Source organism: Epinephelus lanceolatus, chromosome 7 (assembly GCF_041903045.1).
Source record: "Epinephelus lanceolatus isolate andai-2023 chromosome 7, ASM4190304v1, whole genome shotgun sequence".
Taxonomy (NCBI): Eukaryota; Metazoa; Chordata; class Actinopteri; order Perciformes; family Serranidae; genus Epinephelus; species Epinephelus lanceolatus.
This window is the reverse complement of record NC_135740.1, coordinates 19,470,620-19,493,853: the sequence shown is the minus strand read 5'-3', so window position 1 is coordinate 19,493,853 and position 23,234 is coordinate 19,470,620. Positions and strand designations below refer to the sequence as shown.

At 43.4% G+C, this 23,234-nt stretch overlaps 3 protein-coding genes across 5 annotated transcripts; 1 reads left to right on the top strand and 2 right to left on the bottom strand.

Annotated features, from left to right (window-relative positions):
* Positions 1–673: 673 nt before the first annotated feature.
* plp1a (proteolipid protein 1a) lies at positions 674–10,164 on the bottom strand. 2 transcript variants are annotated; one of them, XM_033633269.2, is made up of 7 exons: positions 9,965–10,164; positions 7,120–7,306; positions 6,831–6,987; positions 6,315–6,483; positions 3,332–3,405; positions 3,156–3,221; positions 674–1,167 (listed from the first exon to the last, which is right to left on the bottom strand). In XM_033633269.2, the coding sequence occupies exons 1-7, from the start codon at positions 9,966–9,968 to the stop codon at positions 1,006–1,008; spliced, it is 819 nt and encodes a 272-aa protein (XP_033489160.1). In that variant the 5' UTR covers positions 9,969–10,164; the 3' UTR covers positions 674–1,005. The 2 variants fall into 2 exon arrangements, with proteins under 2 accessions (XP_033489160.1, XP_033489161.1); XM_033633270.2 differs by lacking the exon at positions 674–1,167 and adding an exon at positions 1,331–2,738 and having other exon boundaries at positions 9,965–10,147.
* Positions 9,680–23,234, top strand: LOC117261062 (regulator of cell cycle RGCC). Of its 2 annotated transcripts, XM_033633271.2 has the most exons (6): positions 9,680–9,798; positions 15,173–15,338; positions 20,461–20,625; positions 21,269–21,349; positions 22,005–22,067; positions 22,612–23,234. In XM_033633271.2, the coding sequence occupies exons 2-6, from the start codon at positions 15,296–15,298 to the stop codon at positions 22,617–22,619; spliced, it is 360 nt and encodes a 119-aa protein (XP_033489162.1). In that variant the 5' UTR covers positions 9,680–9,798; positions 15,173–15,295; the 3' UTR covers positions 22,620–23,234. The 2 variants fall into 2 exon arrangements, with proteins under 2 accessions (XP_033489162.1, XP_033489163.1); XM_033633272.2 differs by lacking the exons at positions 9,680–9,798; positions 15,173–15,338 and adding an exon at positions 19,079–19,234.
* Positions 12,440–16,113, bottom strand: pcdh20l (protocadherin 20-like). Its single transcript, XM_033633268.2, has 2 exons — positions 15,872–16,113; positions 12,440–15,316 (listed from the first exon to the last, which is right to left on the bottom strand). Exons 1-2 carry the CDS (start codon positions 15,917–15,919, stop codon positions 12,785–12,787), a joined length of 2,580 nt encoding a protein of 859 aa, XP_033489159.2. The 5' UTR covers positions 15,920–16,113; the 3' UTR covers positions 12,440–12,784.

Below are 23,234 nucleotides of genomic sequence, written 5' to 3'. Positions count from 1 at the left end.
TGGAGACACTATCTTGTCTGTTGTTTGTGCGCTTGTGCCTTGAAAATCCATGAAAGGATGTTGGTTTTAAAAATGACTTTAAAGTTTGGAAACAAAAACTATTTTTTAAAACTAAAATAGGTCACTCAAATTAATCAGTACACCTCAGCTTTCTACCTTTCAGCAAATTTTAAGGCTGCAACTAATGATTGTTTTCATTGTTGATTAATATGTTGATTCGATTCTCATTTAATTCATTAGTTGTGGTGTATGAAATGTCAGAAAATGGTGAAAAATGTTGATCAGTGTTTCCCAAAGCCCAAGAGGACGTCCTCAAATGTCTTGTTTTCTCCACAACCTAAAGTTAATTCAGTTAACTGTCACAGAGCAGTAAAAAAAACCCTGAAAATATTCACATTTAAAACACTAGATTAATTAATAAATTGGCAATTAATTTCATAGCTGGCAAACTCATAGATTATGCACCTCTAAGTCATTTCACACTCAGGAAAAAGCCCCAATATTTGCACTAATTAACAGCAGAGTTAAAATGAAGCATTACCATGTATTTCTCAGCAAAATCATGAGTAAAACACAGGTCTTGAATTTTGATCTCAAAACGCACCTTGTTTGAATTTCATCACACAAGACCTTGAATGTCATTGAATGGCCAAGTATGTGTGAGAACCCGAGAGACAGTGAACACTGTTTATTTCCTCTTCATTAAAAAGGATATCAGGCATGCACCGCATACTGTGAAATAAAAAAAAATCATCATGTCTGCCTTTCAAACTAAATCTCTGACTTTCGGAAATAAACAGAAATTATAGATTCTATAGACATTTGTCAAATGCACATGTTATAGTGCTTTAGATGTGAACACAAAACAGCCTATAGCTTAATTTAAACAAAAATAATGACGCAAATCAGCTGAACTAATGCTATCACAAAACGGCACAATTTTGACGACCAGCTCAATTGTGATGGCCGTCATGAAAAGCTCCTGCAGCAAAACCAGAGGCGCTGTCAGGAGATGTCAGATGCGTTCGCAGGGTACGGAGAGCACAGTGGCCCCCCTCTGTCCCTCTGCAACCTCCCAAACAGGTCATAGCCTCTCTCCTCTTTAGCCCTGTGCCTCAGCTTCCTCAGGTACACCTGGTTCACAGCCAAGTGCAGGGAACAGTGCACCTGTGGACACAAGAGGAGAGAATACAAAACACCTTACAAAATACCTTGGCCCCTAGATATGGCAGAAAGCCAAGAATGGGGCGCCAGTTAAGCGCTGTGACACTGCACTTTCACACACAGACTACATACAAAAATGTTTTTCAGAGGCACTCTGCACAAATACTTCAAAAGAATATTCTTTTTATTATCAAATTTTACCAACACAAAAAAATAATCATCAAACAGCCAGCTGCCATTTGATAAATCCACCACTCACAGCTGGGTAAAGCTTACACCAAATGGAATAATCTACTTATTATGCTGCAAAGGGTTTAGTTAGTAATACCCAAAGTGTAAAAGAAGTAGTAAGTTCAGCTACAGTAAGTAAAAAAATGTGTTATACAATAACTACAACAAAATTCCTAAAGAATTAGAGACGAAACAAAGCTGTCCTATCTCTATAAAAGTACCTCAGTCATGCATTAACAGTAGGGGGGAGTCACACCTCAACAATGTTTTCTTAGGTCTAATAATATGAGGTCGCTCAATAAGTTAGCACCTAGTGCTTTTGCCATCTCACAATTATGAGAAACAATTTCAGACCTTTCTAGATCAAAACTAAACAAGCATGTCCCTTTGTCAGAAAGAAACTATTCAAAAATCATCTAAAATTCCTTCACTCTGAATCCATCGCTTCAATTATTCGGGTGGAGGCGGGGGTGGGGGGGTCACGCAGCAGCATGTGGACGCTGTTGTGTGTGGGGTTGCTGTCCCAGAAGAGCTGCATTGAGGCTTTAGAGGGGTCTAACCCTCTCTTTGTCCGGAGGACCCTCTCCCTTGACATGTAATCTAACCCTTGGGCAGAGGCTCGTAGCGCAGGTGGCCCCCCGCAACTGGCTCCTTATTGGCTAGCTTTTGAAAACAGGCACGACTCCATTGTTGAGGCTTTTCTCCAGCCCGTGAGAAAAGTCCTGAGGTCAGTGTGAGACTGCAAGTGCGTGCTTGTCTGCCACCATGGCAACCAGATGTGAAGGATGGTCGCCATGGTAACCTGTAATCCCTATACTCTGCAACAGCTGCATTTTTAGCAGCACATGCTTTGCAAATTGGTGGTTATATTCTTACATGTGTTAATTTATTAGTGGTATGTTATTTGTGTCTTGAGTGCAACCAATGGAAAGCAGAAATGAATTTTAGAAACTAACCTCAGCAAGCAACAAGAGCAATAACTTACAAATATTTTGGTGACATGGCATTGGAAATACTGAAAAAAAGACTACATTTAAAAGTAGCAGACAAACCTCACACGTAAAAAATAACAAAAAGGAAAAGAAAAAAATAACATTCTTCCCAACAAAAAAAAAGTAAAAATATAAAAGACAACATTTTTAAGAGTCCGTGATCACAGGTGGTTCTGTGCTGATGATGTGGAAGGAGAGAATTGTTGCTGTCCCTTCTGATCCCCATGTGGATGGTGAAGTAGTGATAGTGCAGACAGGAAGCTGCTGAGCCTAACACCGTGCACCCATGCCCTTTCTCCCAAGATACCGAAGCACTGCAAAGTTATAGGTGGTTGACACAGTATAGGTCAGCTATGGAAGGACAAGCAGAGACAGGAAGTGTCAGAGCAGAAGTGAAGAAAAAAAAATCCACAACATCCATAAATTCTAGAAATAATAATAATAAAAAAAATATGATTAACTGCTAATGACATTAATTTGATAGCAGATACCATCCGTATAACAGCTTCTGTAATGGAGCATGCCAGTATAATGGGTGCACCATTTGCCTGGCTGGAAAACCACCAGACATTACGGCACTATTATGATGTTTGTGTCAGCTGAGAAAGAGGAACAGAGAGCAATAGTACAGAAGTCATCAGTCATGGAGGCCTGAGATGCCTCGCTGCCTACACTTTGAGCGTCACTGAGTCACATGAGCCATAACACTATTGTACCCCACTGTGGAAGCGCAGCCAAATTGGCCCCGGCTGAAGCATAATCACTCACCAGAGCCAAGAGAGTGATGCCTGCACCGGCAAAGGCAGCAATGTAGAGGTCATAGGTCATTCGGTACTGATAGGATATAGGAGATTTGCATTAGTGGTGGTGACATGCGTCTTCATTTCATATCAGGAAAACTGTAGAACATGACTGCAGAGCGTTAGGTATTTTCTGCTTCTTACCTCTCTGGTCTGGCAAATAGTGGAGAGAGTCATACCACATGCTTTCCCGGGCACTGCATTCCATGGCAGGAGTCCTGTTGAAATCAGATTTCTCTACTCAGTTCTTTCTCTGAATCACAGAGACAACAAAAGGATAAAGATGGCAGTATTCCTATTCTTATTGTTCACGAATCACATGAAAAGACCAAAACCCACAATGATTTAGTTTGTTTTTAGCACTTTCTGATTTCCCTACCTTGTCTGTGGCACTTACTTCGTAAATCTTTGAAAACGGGTACAAATACATAGGTTCATTTTACTAAAAAAAAAAAAAAAAAAAAAAGGTTAAATCAACTCCTTAAACACGTTTTTACCAATGTTACGAAACATGAGTAAATAGTTAATTTATTGGGGACTAATTTTAGCTGCGGATTAATACACATTCCATAAATAAGGGAATATTTGTGCCATCATGACATTGTGTGTGGGAATGTCTCAAAAAGTACTGTGCCCATATTCATGGTAATGAATGAACATGTCACCCAGAGCAACAGAGTGGCTCATTGTATGGCAAATCTGTTATTAACCTCAGTCTAGTGCTCAAGGGATGGCAACGTTGGTCTGTGGGTCGACCCAGCACTTTAGTACACACTGAAACACCTAATTCCACTACATGGTTCGGGTTGGTTCGACTTGACTCAACTCATTTTCGGTGCCGGGTCCTTTTCCATGCTCAGTTTTCCACTACCCTCTCAGCATAGGCAGAATTCTTAGCTGTTTGCCGTAGGGACGCTATATTAAACTGTGATGAGATCATCTTCAGTGCAACATTCGCTGAATCCTTTCATCTGGGTTGAGTGAACGAAAAACTTTGGTGGCTATTGACGGAAGCTTGGCTATTTAAAAATGACACATTTCGGCAGGCTTTCCCTTGTTGCCCAGGTGACGATTCTAGTGATAATTCTCTCTAACCAATCAGTGGTCTACAGTGTTTCAACTCCACCTTCTAATATCGGCTCAGCTTGCTTGGAACCTCGACCAAGGTGGTACCAGAAAAAGTACCGGGTACTATCCACAACTTTTGCAGAGAGGAAAACCATAGAAGAGCGAGTTGAGTATGGGAGCGCAGTAGAAATGCTGTATTAGATAAACAACTATTGGGCAGATTGTTTTGCTTTGTATAGACATTTGTGGAGCACAGAAAATGAATCCCAATTTACTTTGGTGATCCCTTCATCATGAGGTTAGCATTTTGGTGAAACGTCTGGACTATTGGATGGACTGCCGTGACATCTGGCGCACAAAACAATATTTTTTGCCCAAGTTTGAACCAAATACCTGCAAAACTAATGACATGGCCATCTGCCTCAGGTCTCATTTGTGCTTCTTGGTAATTTTTACCAAATGTCAGCATGCTAATGTAACAGTGTAAATAAGCAGCTTTGGTGTATGATTAATTTCTAATTTTGTGCTCCCTTTACGTACGAAAATGTATACGGATACGATGTTACGGTCACTGTCCACATACTTCCATGCGCCCTTTACGTTGGCATGGATGTTAACCAATATATCCACCAGGAGGCAGCCCAGAGTCAAACGTTTATGACAGCAACAAACTAAAAAACAAACATGGCGACTGTGGAGGAGATACTGATAATGTACCTCTTGCATAAAAGACAAAAACGGAGGGACCCCAGTCGGAGGGCGCGAGGGTCGGCCCTGGGAGCGGAGCGGAGCCGGGAGGGCGGGGGGTGGGGGATCCGCGGAGAGGGAGACCCGAGCTTCAGGGGTATGTGCGGGGCCGGGAGTGCGGGCTCCGTGGAGAGGGAGGCCTCCGTGTTTGAGACAGGAGCGGGCGGTGGGAGGTCGGACGCTCCCAGAGAGGGGAGAGGAAGAAATATAACAAAATAAGATGAAATAGGAAAAACCTGTCTCCCTCTTTTATTTTATTTTCAGTGTTTAATCAAGGCAGAGGCGGGAGGCGGGAGGTCGGAGGCTTCCAGCGAGGGGAGAGGGAGAAATATAACAAAATAAGATAAAATAGGAAAAACCTGTCTCCCTCTTTTATTTTCAGCGTTTAAGGTGAAAAAGTTCCGCCATTGTTATTTCTTCTTTGTGTCTCACTAGAGCTATGTATCAGGTAGTGACAGCAACACTGCCCCCACGGTTTCCAGAAGTACTGCTCCGTTTGGCCCGTATCAGTAAGCTATATGGAAACGTGCAGAAATACGGACGAAATGAACGCGGAGCACGGACAGAAGGCTCCGTCTGGATCCGGATCCGTATTTAACATTGAGCATAAATGGGCCTTAAGTTGGTCTGCATGGGAACAAGTAACGTTAGCATTTTGGTTAGCTGCTAACAAGCTCGGAGACATAAAAGATCAACTAGTCTACTAATATGGAATCTTGCTCATTATTTTGAGTAGGGGCAAACATCTGACCAGCTTTCCATTCATCCTGAGCAACTGGGGCTGTGTACCGGTATGTCCCGTTGTTGCACAATAAACTAACGTTACTCTGAATGCTCCATCCGTCCCGACCCCTGTGTCATGTTTGGGGATAGCGAGCAGACCAAGATAGAGAAGGTCGCACTACATCAAGATGGCAAACATGGCTAACATTATACCTGCATGTTAGCATCTGCGCCCACGTACGCAAATTCGCAAATTGTAGGATAGCGAAGGAATGACCTGCCCTACTCTCCCTATGATTGGCTAGTGCTCGTTGCCTTTATTGGTTGGATGAGTTAGGTTTAGGCAAGAGGAATGGGACTGGTTAGAGTTAGGGTAAGGATGTTAGGGTAAGCCAATCAGAGAAAGAGTAAGGCAGAGTAAGCTGTATGCTGTAGACTCTTTGTCTTGTTAATAGTTTCTGGACAATAATATCCAGTGTACTTTGGCTGTACAGGCTGTTAATAGGAACAGCTCATTATTGGTATTGGTCTTTTAATGGGATGTGTTGGTACAACTCTTATACGTTGCCATTAAAAGATGTCTCATTACCGTATTGCCTCGCATCAACACAGAGCTGGTTGATGCTCGCTGGGGTCTCAGTCAGAACATCAATGGTGTGGCAGGTGGCGTCCATGTTGTAGAAGAAGTACACAGGCAGGGCCGAGAAGGCAAACACCAACAGCCACAGCACAGCTAGTACGTATGTCATCACTATAAACTGTACAAGAGGGAGCAGAATAAACATTAGGGCTCATCATCATAATAAACTCACATAATCTAAGAGAGTGTTTTTATGAGCAGTGACTCACTTAGTGACCACATTTACTTTTTCCTGATTAGCTGTACTTATTATCTCACTCTCTGTTCTCCTCCTCTTCTTCCAACCACTCAGCCTTTTTTCCCCAACCACTCAAACACACACTGTATGCTTATCTTTGCATGTCCCCAAAGGTTTTTTAGCAGCCTTAAGATTTTCGGCTCAGCACCCACCAGGGAGTGATATGTGTATTAATCCCATCCAATCTCTCCAATCCCCTTTACTTGTCCCACTCTGGGCCCTCTCACCGAGGAGCTGAGGCAGCGGCCACACATGGTGCTCCTGAACTCTCCAAAGGTTTGCTTGGCAGCGCTTGTGGTGTAGAAGCCCTCAGCCAACAACACGATGCAGTAGAGGAAGAAAAAGGAGGCCAAACCATAGATGACATACTGGAAATACTGGATGCTGAGAAGAAAAAGGAAAAAGAAAACTCAGGGTTACAAAAAACCTAAACCTTCTAAATAGACTACATCCTGAGAAATCCCATGACAAGGTTATAAAAATGTCTCTCTAATGATGCTTAAATTTACCACTTACATGTAGGCGAGTGTGATGTAGTCCTGAAGGTTACGGGCAAAGTACGTCTCGATGAGTCTCTCTGTCTCTGTGAGTGCCTGGTGCCCACAACCGCAGAAGAGGGCAATGCCAGAGAAACACAGCAGTGTGGCGACCAGGGAGCAGTACGGCACCCCACCCAAACAGCGCATACAGCAGTCATAGCAACCTGTTCGTCAGGACACAGCACCATGAAAGTCAGGGCACATAATTAGCTGATGCAATATGACAGACAGACTCCGTTCCAATGCACAAATTAGAATGCAGGGTTGGTGCTTTCTTGTAAAGGAGGAATATCTCTTTTTTTTAAAACTCTTTCCACTCAGTTAGGGTAATTATGAACATGTGCTGCAATCTGTAAAAGGGTCAGCTCATCCAAGGAATTAAAATGACTCACCTAGCTCTGGGGATAGCTATAGTTTCGGTTGCATTTGCCCTGGTTTTGACATGTCCGTCAATGAGATATTTGCCTCCACCCCAATTCCGAAATTTTTCATACGGGAGGCCAGATGGCGCCATTGAAAGTCTTGGGTGGCGCACCAGAACCATAACTAAATTCCAGGGATTAACTCATACTGTTGAAGTATTTAAGCTAATTAAAAATCTAACTAAATCAATACGGAGAGTTGATGAATCACATACTGATATACTTTGGTGTTTTATTTTGCAAAGATCTGATGTGCATAGACTAATATCGGTGCCATTAACATTTTGAGTTCCACAATCCTGTTTTACTGTGTCATGTATCTGTATATGTTTCAAATTTAAAGAGTACATTGACTGAGCCTTCTCAAGTTTAGGGGAGACTTGTGGGTACCCACAGAAACCATTTTTATTCAGATATCTTGAGGTGAGTGTTCAAGGGACCACTTTGAAAATGTCCATGCCAGTTGTTTCTTGGCCAAAATTATTATTGTTATTTAGCCCAATTTCTGACAAACTATGCCGAAATAGTTGGTACCAATGGATGCCTTAGGTTATATAGTTTCAGATACCACTAAAAAGAGTGTGCCACAGCCTTTTTCACACAGTACTATCGACCTCCAATTGTTTTCACTGGTTAGATGTCTGCTATAGTTTCTCAGAGCCCAAGTCAGCATCTTTGTTTTGTCCAACCAACAGCCAAAGAGCTGGTTGAAAATGTATGATTAATCAAAATTTGCAGTGATTAATTTTCTGTCTGTCCCCAAATCAATTAATCAATTTTTCTGTCATGCTGGATAAGTCACAAAACTCTGTGTCAACAGTTTCCATAGTGACTGCTTCTTTGGTTGAAAGTAATTCCCATGAAAGAGTACAATGAGTTGGATTATTCAGAGAAAGAACTCTGTCATTTTTAATGGTGTGAGCACCACACGATATTCCATTGAATCGGGGTGGAGGCAGAAATCTTAGAGATGGATATCTCAAAACTTGGGCACATAAAGCTGAAGCTATCTACATACCAAGATAACAACCAGAGGTAAGTTAGGTTTATTTTAAAATCTGGACCAACCTTTTAAAGAAAATGTGTTCATTTAACTTTGGCAGTGTGGACCAAGCTGCAGCTGTTAACACTTTCATTCCCTTGGTAAAGCTGTGCATTCTCCCTGATAGTCATGTGCTGTTTGAATGGATGCCAAAGGGCCAAGGGCATGGGGATGTGTCTGCTCTGACCCCAGCTCGCACCCTGACTCCATTCACCACCCAGCATGGAGAGTGTGAGAAAAGGGGGAGGACGGAGAGGAGAGACAAAGTGAAAGCGAGAGAGAGGCTGCTTTTGTGACTGCAGAGACAACAGTCTTTGTCCCGCAGCATCATGGGGGTACAAGGGCCACCAATGTCAAGCAAACAAAGGCCAGAGGCACCTCTATGCTTGACACACACGGACACACATGCGCGCACTCATAGACTTCCTTCTGGGGAGACACGGGAACAAGAAAGTGATAGTGGGGGAGCTGTCTGTGCTGGAAGAGGACGGGGGAAAAAAGCAAATCCATAAACAAACAATGCAACTGTGTGCATGTGTGCCATTACACGCTTGCATGCGTGCATCCACACAGACACGCACAATGGAAGCAGACAGACTGTGGTTGGTACCATTACAGTAAACACAGATGGCAGGAGGGGCAAATAGATAGCTCTTTAATTGAACACTTCTACATGGCATTGTGTATGGGAGAGTGAGAGACAGGCAAACTGTGATCACTGTCATTCAGATGGCATTACTTTAATGTGGCACGGAAGAGCGAGTTTTAAAAGATAAACTGTGAGAAAACAAGCAAACAACAGACAACTATTGTTAGGAGGGAAGTAAATAAGTAAATTAAAGTAGGTCAATTACACATATTTCTGTGTGCACAGAGGAATCTGGTCATCACTGGTTGCAAGCAGCATCCACATAAACCACAACTCAGATACACCTTGCACCAATTAACTAATTAATGACATCACCAGCCCAAACAGAGGGCTGCAGCCATCTCTGCCCACAGTCTCTCCATTGTGACTCAAATGAAAATACAGGCCTCGTTCTGCTACAAAATGCAAAGCTGAGGCCAAGTTCGCCTCTTTAAAAATTGAGAAAGATTGTGACCGAAAGCAAATGCGACAAGCCTCCTCTGAAAGTAGCCCTGCCATCTGAAGCATGAAATAAATCTCATAATATCAGTGGAGCATCAGCCGGTGAGTAGCCGCCCTCTACACTGACAAAAAAACTTAATAACTTGTGATGCCCTTTCACAGTCCCATTCATATCAGCGTGCAATCACACGAGATAAAATGCAGATTTGATAATGTGACGTATTGTATCTGCTAGAAAACGCTAATAAGTGTCCGGAGAGTTTCTTACCCATGTCTAGAAGGATGCGTTCAGGACTCGTTGGCTACTGCTGCCTGCCTGCACTGCAGCTGGTTCGCTGATGATATGCGCAACTGGTCTCCGGCCCCCGTATATCAACCTCAACTCGCTTTCTGTTCCCCCAACAATGGACAGACCCGCTGATGACTGCAAGTGCAATCTTAAAGAAACAATGTCGCTTTTCAATGAACTTCAAGGCGGGGAATAATGAGGAGGTCAAGGTTCTTACGCTTGCAGAAAATTTCCTTAGTTCATTGTTGGTGCACATTTGCATATAGAGAGAGCAACTTGCAACTTCATATGCAAATACAAAGGAGAGGATTCCTTTTTTCTATATTCAAAAACACACTCCTCCTTTTCTGTGTTTGCCACCACAACTCTAGGGTACACAGTCCTTGGTTCTCCAAGGCCTTCTGTTTTTAAAAGCCCATGGCTGCATTTACAGCCTGATAAATAAAACCAAATGAGAAGCAGCTCATGGATCATACAGATGGTCTATGGGAGTGATGAGTGGCTGTATGTCCGTGGACAGTGAAGGTGATCTGTCTGAAGTCACGCCATCAATATGAGCCTGTGGACGGTCAGGTGATGCTCATCAGACTTAGGAAATTGTCAGATACTATCTGTTTGACTGCAGCGTTTGAGATACAGCGCTGAACATGAAAGATCCCAGCTGGCAAAACTGATAGCATTTATCTCTGAAATGGGCCTCTTTAGTCCTGGAATGTTCCTTTTTAAAAAGCAAGACTAAAGTGGCATTCACAGACCATGAATATGTGGATTACTCAAGTCAGATAGTGCCTTTTTAAGCCGGATAGTTGGGGGGCAATGAGGGGTATTTTCTCTGCATCACTACAGTGACTTTCATTGATAAGAAAAGCATCAGTGCTCTTTTTAATTAGACTGGATTGTTATGTCATTCGTGATCATAAAACCCCTGATGTGTATCTCAGAAATAATCCAGTGGGTATTTGGGTCGGTGCCAGCTGGTTTCTTTGTCCATGTCAGCTCATGCAACCCTGTAACCCACTATCAAAATGCTCAGCTTTGGTAAAAGTAGGGGGGAAAAATGAATTTGATTAAGATGAGATGTGCTGTGAGTGGAGCTGAGCAGCATGCAGCAGGGAAGCATCACTGATCTCAGGTGACCCGACTGTGGCAGAGTGAGAGACTGTCCTCTGATTCATCTACACCCTCTGGCAAAATACCAGAAATAAAGAGCCAGATTTTGGCTTCAGCTGTGCCCAGTAGATGGCAGGCTTTCTCCTGCCAAAGCATTTCTGCAGTAGCAGGCACATGAGAAGTTTTATCCCACAATACTAAACCTTTTTTTTCTTTTTTTTTTTTGAGAATCAGTTTAGTCAGAAAGCATATTTAAACATGATGCTCCAAAAACTCTGTGGGGATGTTAGATGTTTAATCAACCAGGTCAGTAATGTCTCATTTGAACCACGCTATATTTAATATTCATTTGTACATGTTTTAATCTAATGGAATCCCTACTTCCTTATGTTAAAATGCTTCTTTGATTTGCAGTCTTGTTATGCAGCCTTTTATTTCCTCTCAGTTAATGTAGTTAGTGTCGCAGTACAGCCCTATTAGATTATTTATTTTTGAGCTGCTAGCTCAGAATTCCTCAGAGAAACACCCCTCATGTTATACAAGCCTTGTTCTCCACTAACCAGGTTGTTGTACATTGTGTTTTACAGCCTCTGACTCGTGGCGTTCCTCCTCTCCTCCAACACAGGTGTATCTTGAAAGGGTCGCTCAATAGTTTATGATACGGCAAAGATAAAAACATTTTCTTTTGTAAAAGCTCAAAACAATTAGCCTGCCCTCTTTGTGTAATTGTGTGCTCGCAGATTTGTAAACACACTTTTAGCCTGACTCATTCATACTTTATGCATCACTTAACCTGGTTTTGATATCTCAACTGTTCCCCAGCATACAAATGCATCAGTAACACATGGGAGCAACTGGCTTTTGTAAAGATTTTTTTGAACACAGTGTGATTTCACTCCAAACATCTGCCATCAAAACAAAGAGCCTGTTGGTGTTACTGGGTGCAGTACAGTAGGTTTTTCCCTGCCTTCTGGGTGCGATCCAGCGCTGTGGGTGAGAAACAGCACTATCGGGTAACAGGTGTGAGGCGGTGACTTGAGATGGCGGTGTGCCTTCCCCTTCTGCCGCCTCTCACCTGTCCACAGCTGCGCTCCAACCCCCCCGTCGTCGTCTCGGAGCTGCTTCTTGAGAGACTTTCATCACCTCCCCACCGGAAGAACATTAAACCCCTTTTGTGTGTCTAAATACTTTAGACTCCCCATCACTCTGAGTTGGAAATCTGAGAAAGGCCCAATCAACTTAGCGGACCATTACCTCAGTCTTCTTCTCACTGCAGGGGTCATGGAGAATAATCCCTAAAGATAATGACTGTAATGCTGGTATTTTAGCAATGCCTTGCTGTGATATGCTCTATCATGTGGTGGCTAATACTGTACACATCACCTGTGTTAAATTACAGAGTTACATTTTTCTACAAGTCTCTGCCGGTAACCTCAAATGCTTCACTTATCAGATCACCTTTTATATGCTTTCCTGGCAGCTTATCAGAAAATGGATCAACTTTATTTCCACAGAATGTCACAGTCTTCGCAATGTTTGAATACACTGTGTATCAGGATAATTCGGCGAATTTGATTATCAAAATGCAAGAAGCCTTTGACAAACATTCAGAATGTGTTTAATTCACAGGCTGATTTCATCCTTGACAAAGTGTGAGCGAGGATTACGCACACTGCTTGCTTTATTCTGTTAGTCGTCAGAGTAATATTTGTCTTTGAGCCTGAGTGGAATCTCGTTCTCTTCGATGTGCCCCCTCTTGTTCTGCTGTAGACTTCTCCTCCTCTGTTTCAGGTATAAAACAGCTGCCGCCACAAGCAAACATGTGGACGCCAGCATCATGCCCAGGCCTACTAACAGTGTCAGTCGGGCAGATCTGGTGTCCTCCACCTCACAGATGGAGGCCTTTGAGGGGGTTTGAACCAAGTCAGATGTCCCTGTCCAGGTGGGGGCCCTGTCTAAGAGGCAGGGCCCCATGCTCTCGTTGACCAACAGGTTAACCCACACAGTTGTATAAAGCGGAGCTGGTTTCCCCCCATCCCTGACCACAATGAACAGGTGATGCATTCCTAGGTCTTTTCGTAGAAGTTGCTGAGCCACGGTGATGTTCCCCGACCTTGAATCCACCTGGAAGGGGCTGCTATTTTGTGCTGGCTCCGGTGCAACAACGGTGTATGTAATCTCTGAGTTCAGCCCTGAGTCCTCGTCGATGGCATAGATCTTTGTTACTATGGTGCCTGCGATAGTTCCTGGAGAGACAGTCTGGCATGAGGAGTTGCTGCTGGGAAGGATCACTTTTGGCTGGTTGTCATTGATGTCCTCCACAAAGATAGTTACCCTGGCAAGGGAAGTTAAAGCGAGTGGGTGTCCGTGATCACTGGCCAGCAGGTAGAGTTCATAGCGGTCGTCTGTCTCACGGTCCAAGTTTGTGGTGGTGCGCAGCGTCCCCTGGGTATTATCTACAACAAAAGGTCCACTGCTGTTTACAACATGCAGCTCTGTGTTCCCATTCTCTCCTTCGTCTGGGTCTGTCACCCCCACCCTCCCTACTGGGGCAAGCGGTGGTACATTCTCAGGGATAAAAAAGATGAAGTGAGGGGTTAGAAAAACAGGTGCATTGTCATTCTGGTCCAGAACACGAATGGATACTGTGGCCACTGACTCCAAAGGAGGAGAGCCGCTATCTCGTGCAAACACAGTGAGTTTGTGTACGCCCTGCTGTTCCCTATCCAGAGAGGCTGACACGGACAGTTGACCTGTCACGGGGTCAATGTTAAAGATGGTAGATGTGTGCTTGTCCAGCCTGTGGGTCACTCTGCCATTGTATCCGCTGTCTGCGTCTGACGCTGAGACCCACAACAGGGACATCCCTGGCTGGTTGTTTTCCTCCACCTCCAGCTGGTAGTGAGACTGGAGGAAATGTGGAGCATTATCATTGACATCTGCCACCAACACCCTGATCACACGCCTGGAAGGAGCGATCACAGATCCTTCGGCTGATCTCCCGTGCACTACCACAGAAATATGATGTTCGCTTTTCATCTCATAGTCTAGAGGCTTTGATGTGGAAAGCAGATATTTGCCATTCTGTGGGCTCAAAGTGAAAGGCACCTCGCTCTCAATGGCAAGAGATGAGCCTTTAAAGCCGCTGTCACCCTCAAGCTCTAAAACAGCTAAGACGGTGGGGGGCTGGTTCTCTGGTATCACCATAGTCTGGTTTTGATGCTCAGCTATGAACCCGATCTTGATCGCCAGCTCTTGGTTCGCCTTGGGGACCACGGATATGGTTACCTGAATGTCTGCTGGGGGGCAGTGATGGCCGATAGCTAACACTTTCAACAGCAGCTCCTCGGAGTTGTCACTCTGGAGGTCCTGTGTTAGTCTGATGGACCCAGTGAGGCTGTCGAGGCTAAAGAGCTTCTTGGCCCGCTCAGAGACTTTGGGACTGAGGGAGTATACGATGGCAGCATTTGGGCCTGAATCTGGGTCTGTGGCTCTGACCTGAGCAACCAGCATGTTCTTCTTGGAGTCACCAGGGATGGTGACACTGCGGGGGCTGTCGGCGCTGAAGCTTGGACAGTTGTCATTAACATCTGTCACTGTGACTATTAAAGTTGCTGTAGCACTTAAAGGGTCGGCGCCACTGTCGGTGGCCACCAGCGCCATCTGATACAGGTCCCGAGTCTCCCTGTCTAGAGCTGTTTGCACAACCAGCATGATGACAGGCTCGTCTCCGTCCACTTTCAAACTGAAAACTCCATTTGAATCTTCTAGGTGGTAATGCAGCTCGCCGTTATGTCCGGCATCACTGTCCTGAGCCTGGTCATCCAATAAGAAACTGGTCCCCACAGTCACGTCCTCAGACACCCTCAGGTGTATTTCACTGTTTTCAAAATGAGGTGCATTGTCATTGATGTCCTCTATGATCACAGGGAACTGTATAAGGTCTCCAGAGGGCCCCACGACAGCATTGTGTAAAATAATGCATTCCTCAGCTTTTGTCTCCTCGGGGCAGAGGGCCTCGCGATCCATCTTTTGCTCAGTGGTGTAGAAATTCCCTGTGTTTTTGTCCATCCACAGGTACTCCTGGGTCAGGAGCTGGTACGGAGGTGGAAAGTGTTTACTAAGTGACCCCGCCAGAATACCAGGCTCCTGTTCCTCTGGGATGGAAAACCAGACAGAACCGCATATGATCTGCTGCAGATGGACCACAACCAGCAGATTCTGGCGGGAGAAGAAACAAACTGTGAGCAGTAATTCTTTGTTTTTTTTAAAGAGCCAGTAGTTTTGATTTGGGTTATGATTTAGTTGCACTTAAAACTGACAGAGTATAGAAGTTTTCCCTAGTGGTGATAAGGCTTAAACTTCATGCCTCAGTGAGCTCTTTTAAAAGCAGGCAACTGTACAATGAAGGTAATGTGATGCCCCCCACTTATCTCCAACCAATTACTCTCACACACAAACAACACGCACAAAAAAACAAAAAGCAAATAGCAAAGCATGTTTGGCTTTGCAAAAATAAAAGCAGCATTTGCATATTTCAGCATTTTCACAAATATTTTTTTATCAGCTTTCCCCTGAACAGGCATCATTTTACATGTAACCCAAAAGCTCTTCAGCTCCTCTCCAGCTTCTCTTTCACACGTTCAGTGCATTTATATTTTTCAAAACCACACACTGTGGAGTAACATTCCAGTTACACCCTTTTCTCTCAGACAGAAACACTGACACAGACACCAGCAGAATGGATGATCCTCACATTGCGTTTGACTCACTGACCTGCAGTAGTCCAGCCCAGTTCATATTATCAGGAGTCCCATGGCCCATCGCCCTCGCACATGTTACCCAAGTTCCCCCAGCAGCAAATGAACATTAAGGACAGAGACGGCAACCTAAACCTGCACAGCTGAAGGCAGAATTCATCACAGGCCCCTCCTACAACACTTACCTTGCGTGTCAGACAGACACAGGAGAAGTCAGAGGAACAACAGGTTGAGCTGCATGAATTGAACACATGCTTTTGTTGCCACCCATGCAAAAAATAAAACAATGAGTAAGCATGAGGCTTATTTACATTACCTCTAAACTATACGGGCAGGATTAATGTGCTATAACCAAATGTGTGAACACACCTGTTTTTATTCACACACCTGCCACCTGCTTGTTGTTTCAACATCAGCGTAATCTTTTGCCTATCTCTGAATCCTTTCTTCTCTCTCAGATTTATGTGCTGGCACTGTTTTCCTCTGTCCACATTTCCAGAAGCCATTATAACCCAGAGATCAAGTCTTTATTACTGACACTAATAACAGTGTTAACAGTACTTAATGTTTCTAACTGCATTTACATGAGAACATGTTAACTAGTAGTTTCGTCTACAGGTGAACATCAGTGGTAAAAAGTGACTCAAGTACAATTCTGAAGTACATTTCACAGGGTATTATTGTACTTTTAGTGAACTACATTTATCTGACAGCTTTAGTTACTGGTTACTTTGTAGGTTTAGATTTAAAACATAGTAAAATATCATGCATTTTATAGACATAGACCCAAACAGCATAGACTGGATCACTGTGAGATATGTGAATCTGGCAAACTTGTTTATTTCTGTTGTCATTTTCAGCTGCTTTAACATTTAAAGATAGTTAAACATGGTGGTCCGACCTGTCAGACGTTTCTGCAGTGCTCACTTTAGGTTGTTTGTTGCTTTGTGTCATCTTTGTAAGTGTATGCTATATTTAAATATTTGCTCAGTTTCAAGGCCACTGTAGACCAGCAACTCCAGTGTTCTGCTAAGCAAAATTACTGTCTTTGTCAGTGGAGTCTGGTGGCTTTGATTTAACAGCTTCAATTCCCCGTATGAGAGGACTTTCTGATCGCAAGGTAGAGCGGTGAAAATATTCTACACTTAAACTGATAGTTTTTTTGGTGGTCTTTTTATTTAGGTGGCTAAAAACGAATCAATTACAGCTGCATTTGCTCAGCGCTTTTTGTTTTATTTATTTTTTTAAGTTATTGTAAATAAGCATTGTTATATGTTCTATATTTAAGGTTTAGTGTGTAGGATTTAGTGGCATCTAGTGGTAAGGTTGCAGATTGCAACCAACTGAAACTTCTCCTCGTACCAAGTGTGTACAAGAACTATGGTGGCCACTGCGAAAATGCGAATGGCCCAATGTAGAGCCAGTGTTTGGTTTGTCCTCTAATGTACAACAACATGGTGGATTCAATGGAAGAGGACCCGCTCTGCGTGTGAAGATAAACAGCTCATTCTGAGGTAATAAAAACATAAAGATGATTATTTTCAGGTGATTTTAAACAAATGAAAACATAGTGATGAATATTATATTCCATTCCATTCCAAATCCTACACAGTGGACCTTTAGGTAAATGAAATTAGCTTCAATATTAAAATGCTACACAATATAACACACAATAATGAATGAATTGTACCACTGATATAGTACAGGTTTATTTGATGAGTAGGCTTCTTTAAAAGGTCCAGTGTGTAGGATTCAGGGGGATATATCAGCAGAAACACAGTAAGTATGTTTTCTTTAATGTGTTATCACCTGAAAATAAGAACTGTGTTTTCGTTACCTCAGAATGAACCGTCTATATCTACATTTGGAGCCGGTCCTTGTCCAGAGATTGCCATGTTTACAGCAATGTTTCTGCAGTAGCCTTGAACAGACAAACCAAACACCCACTGTAGATAGGGCCATTTGCATTTTCTTGTCGGCATCCGTGGTTAGAAGACCCTTCATGACGAGCAGTGCTGGAAAAACAGATTTATATTATGAAACTGCTTTTTTCCCCCAGTGTTTTTACTGACATTTTGGAAAGGGGAAGACCTCTGTGGATAATTCAGCTGGGGTAAAAACCTCCTGAACATCTTGATCTTAAGTTATCAGAGGAAAAAGGTGAGCACACATTAGCAGGCGTTAAGCTTACAGCCTGTCTCCGACATGCCAGACAGATTGTGAGAAACACTGATGACATAACACTGCTTTATCGTGTGTTTTTAGCAGTTTAAATCAACAGGTCTGTCTGTTATGAAGAGGAGGAGACCTCTGCGGACAGTTTGGCTCCTGGTAAAAACCTCCTGAACAATGAACACTAAAGGAATTCTAATCAAGAGAAGTTTCAGCTGGTTGATACCACTAAATCTCCCTAAATCTTACACACTGGACCTTTAAGTAAATTTAGCTGTAATGGAGTATTGTCCTCTGTAGTAGGGTAGTACTTCTATTTAAGTAAATGATCAGAGTACCACTTTTGGCTCTGGTTAATAAGGATACTTCACTGACAGGGCGCATGGGCTTGTACAGGTGTTCTGGTCTGTAGGGGTTTGAAAAGAAACTGCACTTGGGGGCCTCTGTCGGCAGAGTCAAGTACTGCACCGCTCGCAGCAGGATTATAATAAGCCAAGGCTAATTTAAAGTTTTGTCCGACACATGGAGAAACCACATTTCTTTTCTACTTGAGTGCTCTTTATACAAGTAACTAAGTCCACCATGAGTCAGGAATCTGGAACAAATCCAAACAGCCAATACTGCTGAATAAAAATAGCCCGATTTTTTTTTTTTTTTTTTTTTTTTTTTTACTGTACAGTGTTTAGGAGGATTGTTCATCGTCATCACAGTTTTTATTATTCAGAGAAGCGTCACTCAAACTCTTCAGTGTAAAATCCTATTGTAACAAGCTGCTTGTGCCAAAACATGATGAATCCTTCATGAACACTAAACGAGAACATTAACTTTTAAAGTCTACATCCAGTTTCTTCTTCATTTCGGAGCATGAGTGGGAAAACGACTCATACGGCTCGACCTGTGTTGCGTAACGGCTCAGTCTCATTTGGTTTTTCTTTTAACTTTACGCCCACATTTTCCAGTTACTGTAGATGTCTGCGGTTTTTCTGCGACATGATTGGCTGGTTCGGTCTGGTAGCAGAGCGGATGAGTGTGTGTGTGCGTGTGTGTGTGTGTGTGTGTGTGTGTGTGTGTGTGTGTGTGTGGAGGGCTCTATAATATAACTTCAGCCCTGCTTGTTCGCTTCAAACCGCTCTGAACCCAGACACACAGCAGCAGCCCGGTGGTGTTTAATTTCCCTGCTCCAGCATGACCTCAGACATTACCACAGGTGAGTTTAACGACTCCTTGAGCCATTAGTTTTAAATGGTGATACAGTGATGGTGATCATAGGCCTGTGACAAACCGCTAACGCCTGCCTAATCCTTTCAGAGGGGCTGTAACCTATACTTTCTGACAGTATGCTTGAGTGTTAGGTGGATACATTGGAGAGAGGAAAAAGCACAAAACACTGACCAGAAATCAAAAACACCAGCTCAGGTTCATACATGTAACTCCAGCCTAGACAATCAGGCTATAAGTAGCTCAGATATGGCTCCCAGTTTTTATAGAAATGGTCTGTTTTTGAGATATAAGTTATTCTAATGGCACTAAATCAAACAGCACTCTCTGCCAGGCTTTAATAGTTGGTACTTTTTCATTAATCCACTGCGATAAAATGTTCCTCCTCCCAGCACAAGCAAGAATATGGTACTGTAAATTATAGTTTAACCTCTTCAAATTCCACACTTGCCTGATCCTTTTTATACACCACATCATGCTGATGTGAATTAAAGCTAGACTGAGAGAATGGGCAGCACTTTTATTTATTTTTTTTTACACATTTTTGACCCCATGTTGTCCTAGTTGTTTATGTGCTATGTATTTCTGTATTTTTATATATATTTACACATAAACTATTTCCTGAAGGCTGTATTCTTTAACTTACCAAACTTTAACATTTCTGAATGTTTGTGTACTTATATATATTTGCCCGCTGCATCCTTTTTTACTACTCTTGCTTCTCCTATATCCCATAGGGAACTGTAAAAGCTTTATCATATTCATAAAACGGTGGGTAAACCGAGCTGTGGTCATCTGTTATTTAATGACTGTACATTTATTCAAGAAACGGCCAAAAGCGTTGTTTTATTGCAGCCTAAAGCATTGAACTTAGATTTAAAAATGTAATATTTATGTATCACAGTAAGCAGGCCAGGTGCTTTACAGGCTGTTAGATGTTTTATATGCCTTGTGGGATGTTGGGTTTATTTTCACACCTCAAGTTGTCAGATACAACCCACTGACATCAACATCAGCTGCAGGTTTGCCTTTTATTTAACTTCATTGTCACCCAGAAGGTGCTGGTGTTGTAGGTTAGTTCTTATAATCAATGTTTTTGGTTGTGTTGTGTGTGAATGTATGTTTTGCTTGCTGAAGAAAACTTGAGATGATCTGAACATTTCCTTTCAGTGGAGTTATGTGGTTTCCCTCCATGTGCTGTCACATTTTCCGCAGACTTGGAGCTGGAGCTGGGCGAGCTGCTGCAGGAGTTCCAGGATGTGGTGGAGGAGCTGAAGGCCCCCTCTCAAAGCAAACCTCACGCCTACCAGCGCGTCCTACAGGAGGCCAAAAGTCGCACGGGGCTGGCGGACGACAGTGGGGTTGAGGACTCGGACTACGGTGAGTGAGGAACACACCAGAGCAGTGTTCCTGTGATTATGTTTGCTTATTGTGCAGGGTGTGAGGAAGGAAGGACATTGTTTAGTGCATCGTTTACTGTTGAGCAAAGTTGTATGGAGGCCCCGTGGGTGCCGGTTGAGCCCCTTTTATCAGCCCAAACAACTGCAGCTTGACACTTTTAATTTGCATGAAATTAGTGGTACAAGAGGACACATCCCTGTACACTTCTATTAAAGTGGCTGTTTTGCTCATGACAATAGCTGTGTACTAGAATGAACCGCAATTATGGATAACCTATCTTCTGTAATTGTCTGGTTTTTTTTCCCTCTTGCTGCTGCTGTTGTGCGTTTGTCGATGGTTATGAGATAAAAGAAGAAAGTGTGTTTTCTTGCTCCCATGCGTCGTCATTATTGAAAGTATCTTGGCCCCCCGACGTTTCAAAAGCTGACACTCGGGAGTCGCTTAACAGTGAACACGCGTTTACCTTCATTTTGCTTTATGCTATTATCATTATGTGCAACTCCTGCATTGTGTTCAAATTGTTGTCATTGTTGTTGTTGATCATTTGCATGGGCTGGCCTTAGCGCCTGTCTTCTGTTTATTATCTCCGCTCACCCCCCTCCTCGCCTCCCTCTCCCCTCAGGCAGCGAGGCTTCTTTGGGAAACAGTTTGAACACCAGCGAGGAGGAGCTTCACACAGCAGGCATAACGCTGGCACCGAAAGGTACTACAGACTCCCATCAGCCCATCTCCATCCAGATAGCCCTGGTTCTTACAGAGATCACTATCACTTTAGCTCAGATCACTATCACAGCCACAGAAAAAAACCCCTCTACATCAGGCTGGGAGCTCTTTTGTTTTTACACAACAAAGCTCCCGCCGCTGCGACTGTGACGTCTCAGCCACCCCCCCTACCCAACCACCCCTTTTCCCAAGTCTCCTGCAGGGGTTATTTGTGCTGTTATGTAGCGGTGAGTGTGGCTCAGGTGTGTGTAAATGAATGAGATCTGCTGCATCTTGTTGCATGCAGATGCACAGACGACTACTGTTAAATCTCAATGGATGAAAACAAGACGGTGTCATTAACTCTGTGTTTACGCCGAATACCTTAAGATGTTTACAGCAGAGACCCTGGCAGGATCCATCAAGCTGTCTGGGTTTTTGCAGCCGCTTAAAATCTGCTTCAGTTTGTAGAAAAGAAGCTGAAAATAATTCTCCCATCGCAGTTTGCTTCATATGTAATTCTGGGATTTAGATTAGTTTTCGGCTTCTGGTCCAAAAGGAAATGCCATTGAACTGGGCCGCATTTCTCCACAAAAATGTTCCACTGCTGTTTTTTTTCCATAGTTTCAAATTCCTTTTCTTTCTGTCCTCTGCAGCCAAGCTGGGAGACACACGGGAACTTGAGAGTTTTATCGACATGTTGGACCGGGAGCTTGCAGGTGGGTATTTAAGAGAATTACACCCCCTATCACTCAATCTTTTCTTTATAACTTTTGCACTTAAGCTGACAAGACAGCAGGCTGTGGTGTATAATGGTGGCGGAGACCCAGATAAAGTGCATGTTATATTACACATTGAAAAAAAAGAGACTGTACTACCACTCCCCCCGCTTCCATTTATCTCTGAGCACCTCTTGTGTGTAAATGTCTGGGGACTCAGGTGGACTACCTACACGACCTTTAGTGATAATGGCATACTTGACTACATGAGCATCGTGTTCCTGCTATCAGCACTAAAGCAGTAGTGTTTCAGAGGGCCGTGAGCACATGCGTGGCCCTGTGCACGCACACAAGCCACAAAGAACACAACATACATCTGCTGCTATCAGTGGTCTTGACGCAAAGAGAATTAATGTTACAAATTAATCGTGACTCCCCCTGTATCCTTACAAGGCTCACCTATTAGTCAGTGTATGTTTGTGTGTGTGTTCTCGTATTCTGGCTCCTGAGCTTTAGTAGTTTTCTCTTCCTCTCTCTTTTGCAGAGATGTGAACACAGAGAGAAAGCGAGCCACGCAGAGCGGGGAGAAATGGGCCGGGGGCGACATGGCTGGCTACCGCCGAGCAGACAGGCAGATCTACACCAGAGCAGATCTGAGGGAGCAAACGCTCCCCTGGCTGCTCCAGGGGAAAAGGTTAACATCAGAAATTAAAAGGGCACTCCATTCCAAAATGCAAGAACACCCTCAGACCCCTGGCGGTGCCGCGTCCAGCCGGCAAGACGACGTCCCCGCAGCAACAGATCCGAGATGTGTGACATATTCCCAAAACTAGACAAAGCTTCCATCTGTGCGGGCGTGAGAGAAAATGCAGCCCAGAGTATAGAAAGCATGTTCGTGCCACATTTAAAATTCCCGTAAGTGCTATGCCAGTAAAGGGCCCTAAATCCTTGGTGCCATTTTTTTTTTAAAGGAGGCCGTTACAAATTACAGATGGCACTTTAGTTTTAAAGTAATTTAAAATCCAAGGGGTTTAGATCTGCTGTGTAATATCAAATGTCATTTTGTGCTGATATTTTTAATGTACAGTTCCTGTTAATATTCATTTTGTATATATAAGCTGTTGTACAGATGAATGCACGTATAAATAAAGCTACCTTTTGATGGAA

Bases quoted from the DNA above. Each gene is read 5' to 3' on its own strand.
- pcdh20l (XM_033633268.2), bottom strand. From the start codon at position 15,919: ATGGGCCATGGGACTCCTGATAATATGAACTGGGCTGGACTACTGCAG. The intron at 15,317-15,871 runs GTCAGTGAGTCA...TTCTCCCGCCAG, and splicing joins ACTGGGCTGGACTACTGCAG to AATCTGCTGGTTGTGGTCCA.
- LOC117261062 (XM_033633271.2), top strand. From the start codon at position 15,296: ATGGACCACAACCAGCAGATTCTGGCGGGAGAAGAAACAAACT. The intron at 20,626-21,268 runs GTGAGTGAGGAA...CTCTCCCCTCAG, and splicing joins GGTTGAGGACTCGGACTACG to GCAGCGAGGCTTCTTTGGGA. The intron at 21,350-22,004 runs GTACTACAGACT...TGTCCTCTGCAG, and splicing joins CATAACGCTGGCACCGAAAG to CCAAGCTGGGAGACACACGG.
- plp1a (XM_033633269.2), bottom strand. The intron at 3,406-6,314 runs GTAATGAGACAT...TGATTTCAACAG, and splicing joins TGTTGATGCGAGGCAATACG to GACTCCTGCCATGGAATGCA. The intron at 1,168-3,155 runs GTGAGTGATTAT...TTGTGTCCACAG, and splicing joins GCATCACTCTCTTGGCTCTG to GTGCACTGTTCCCTGCACTT.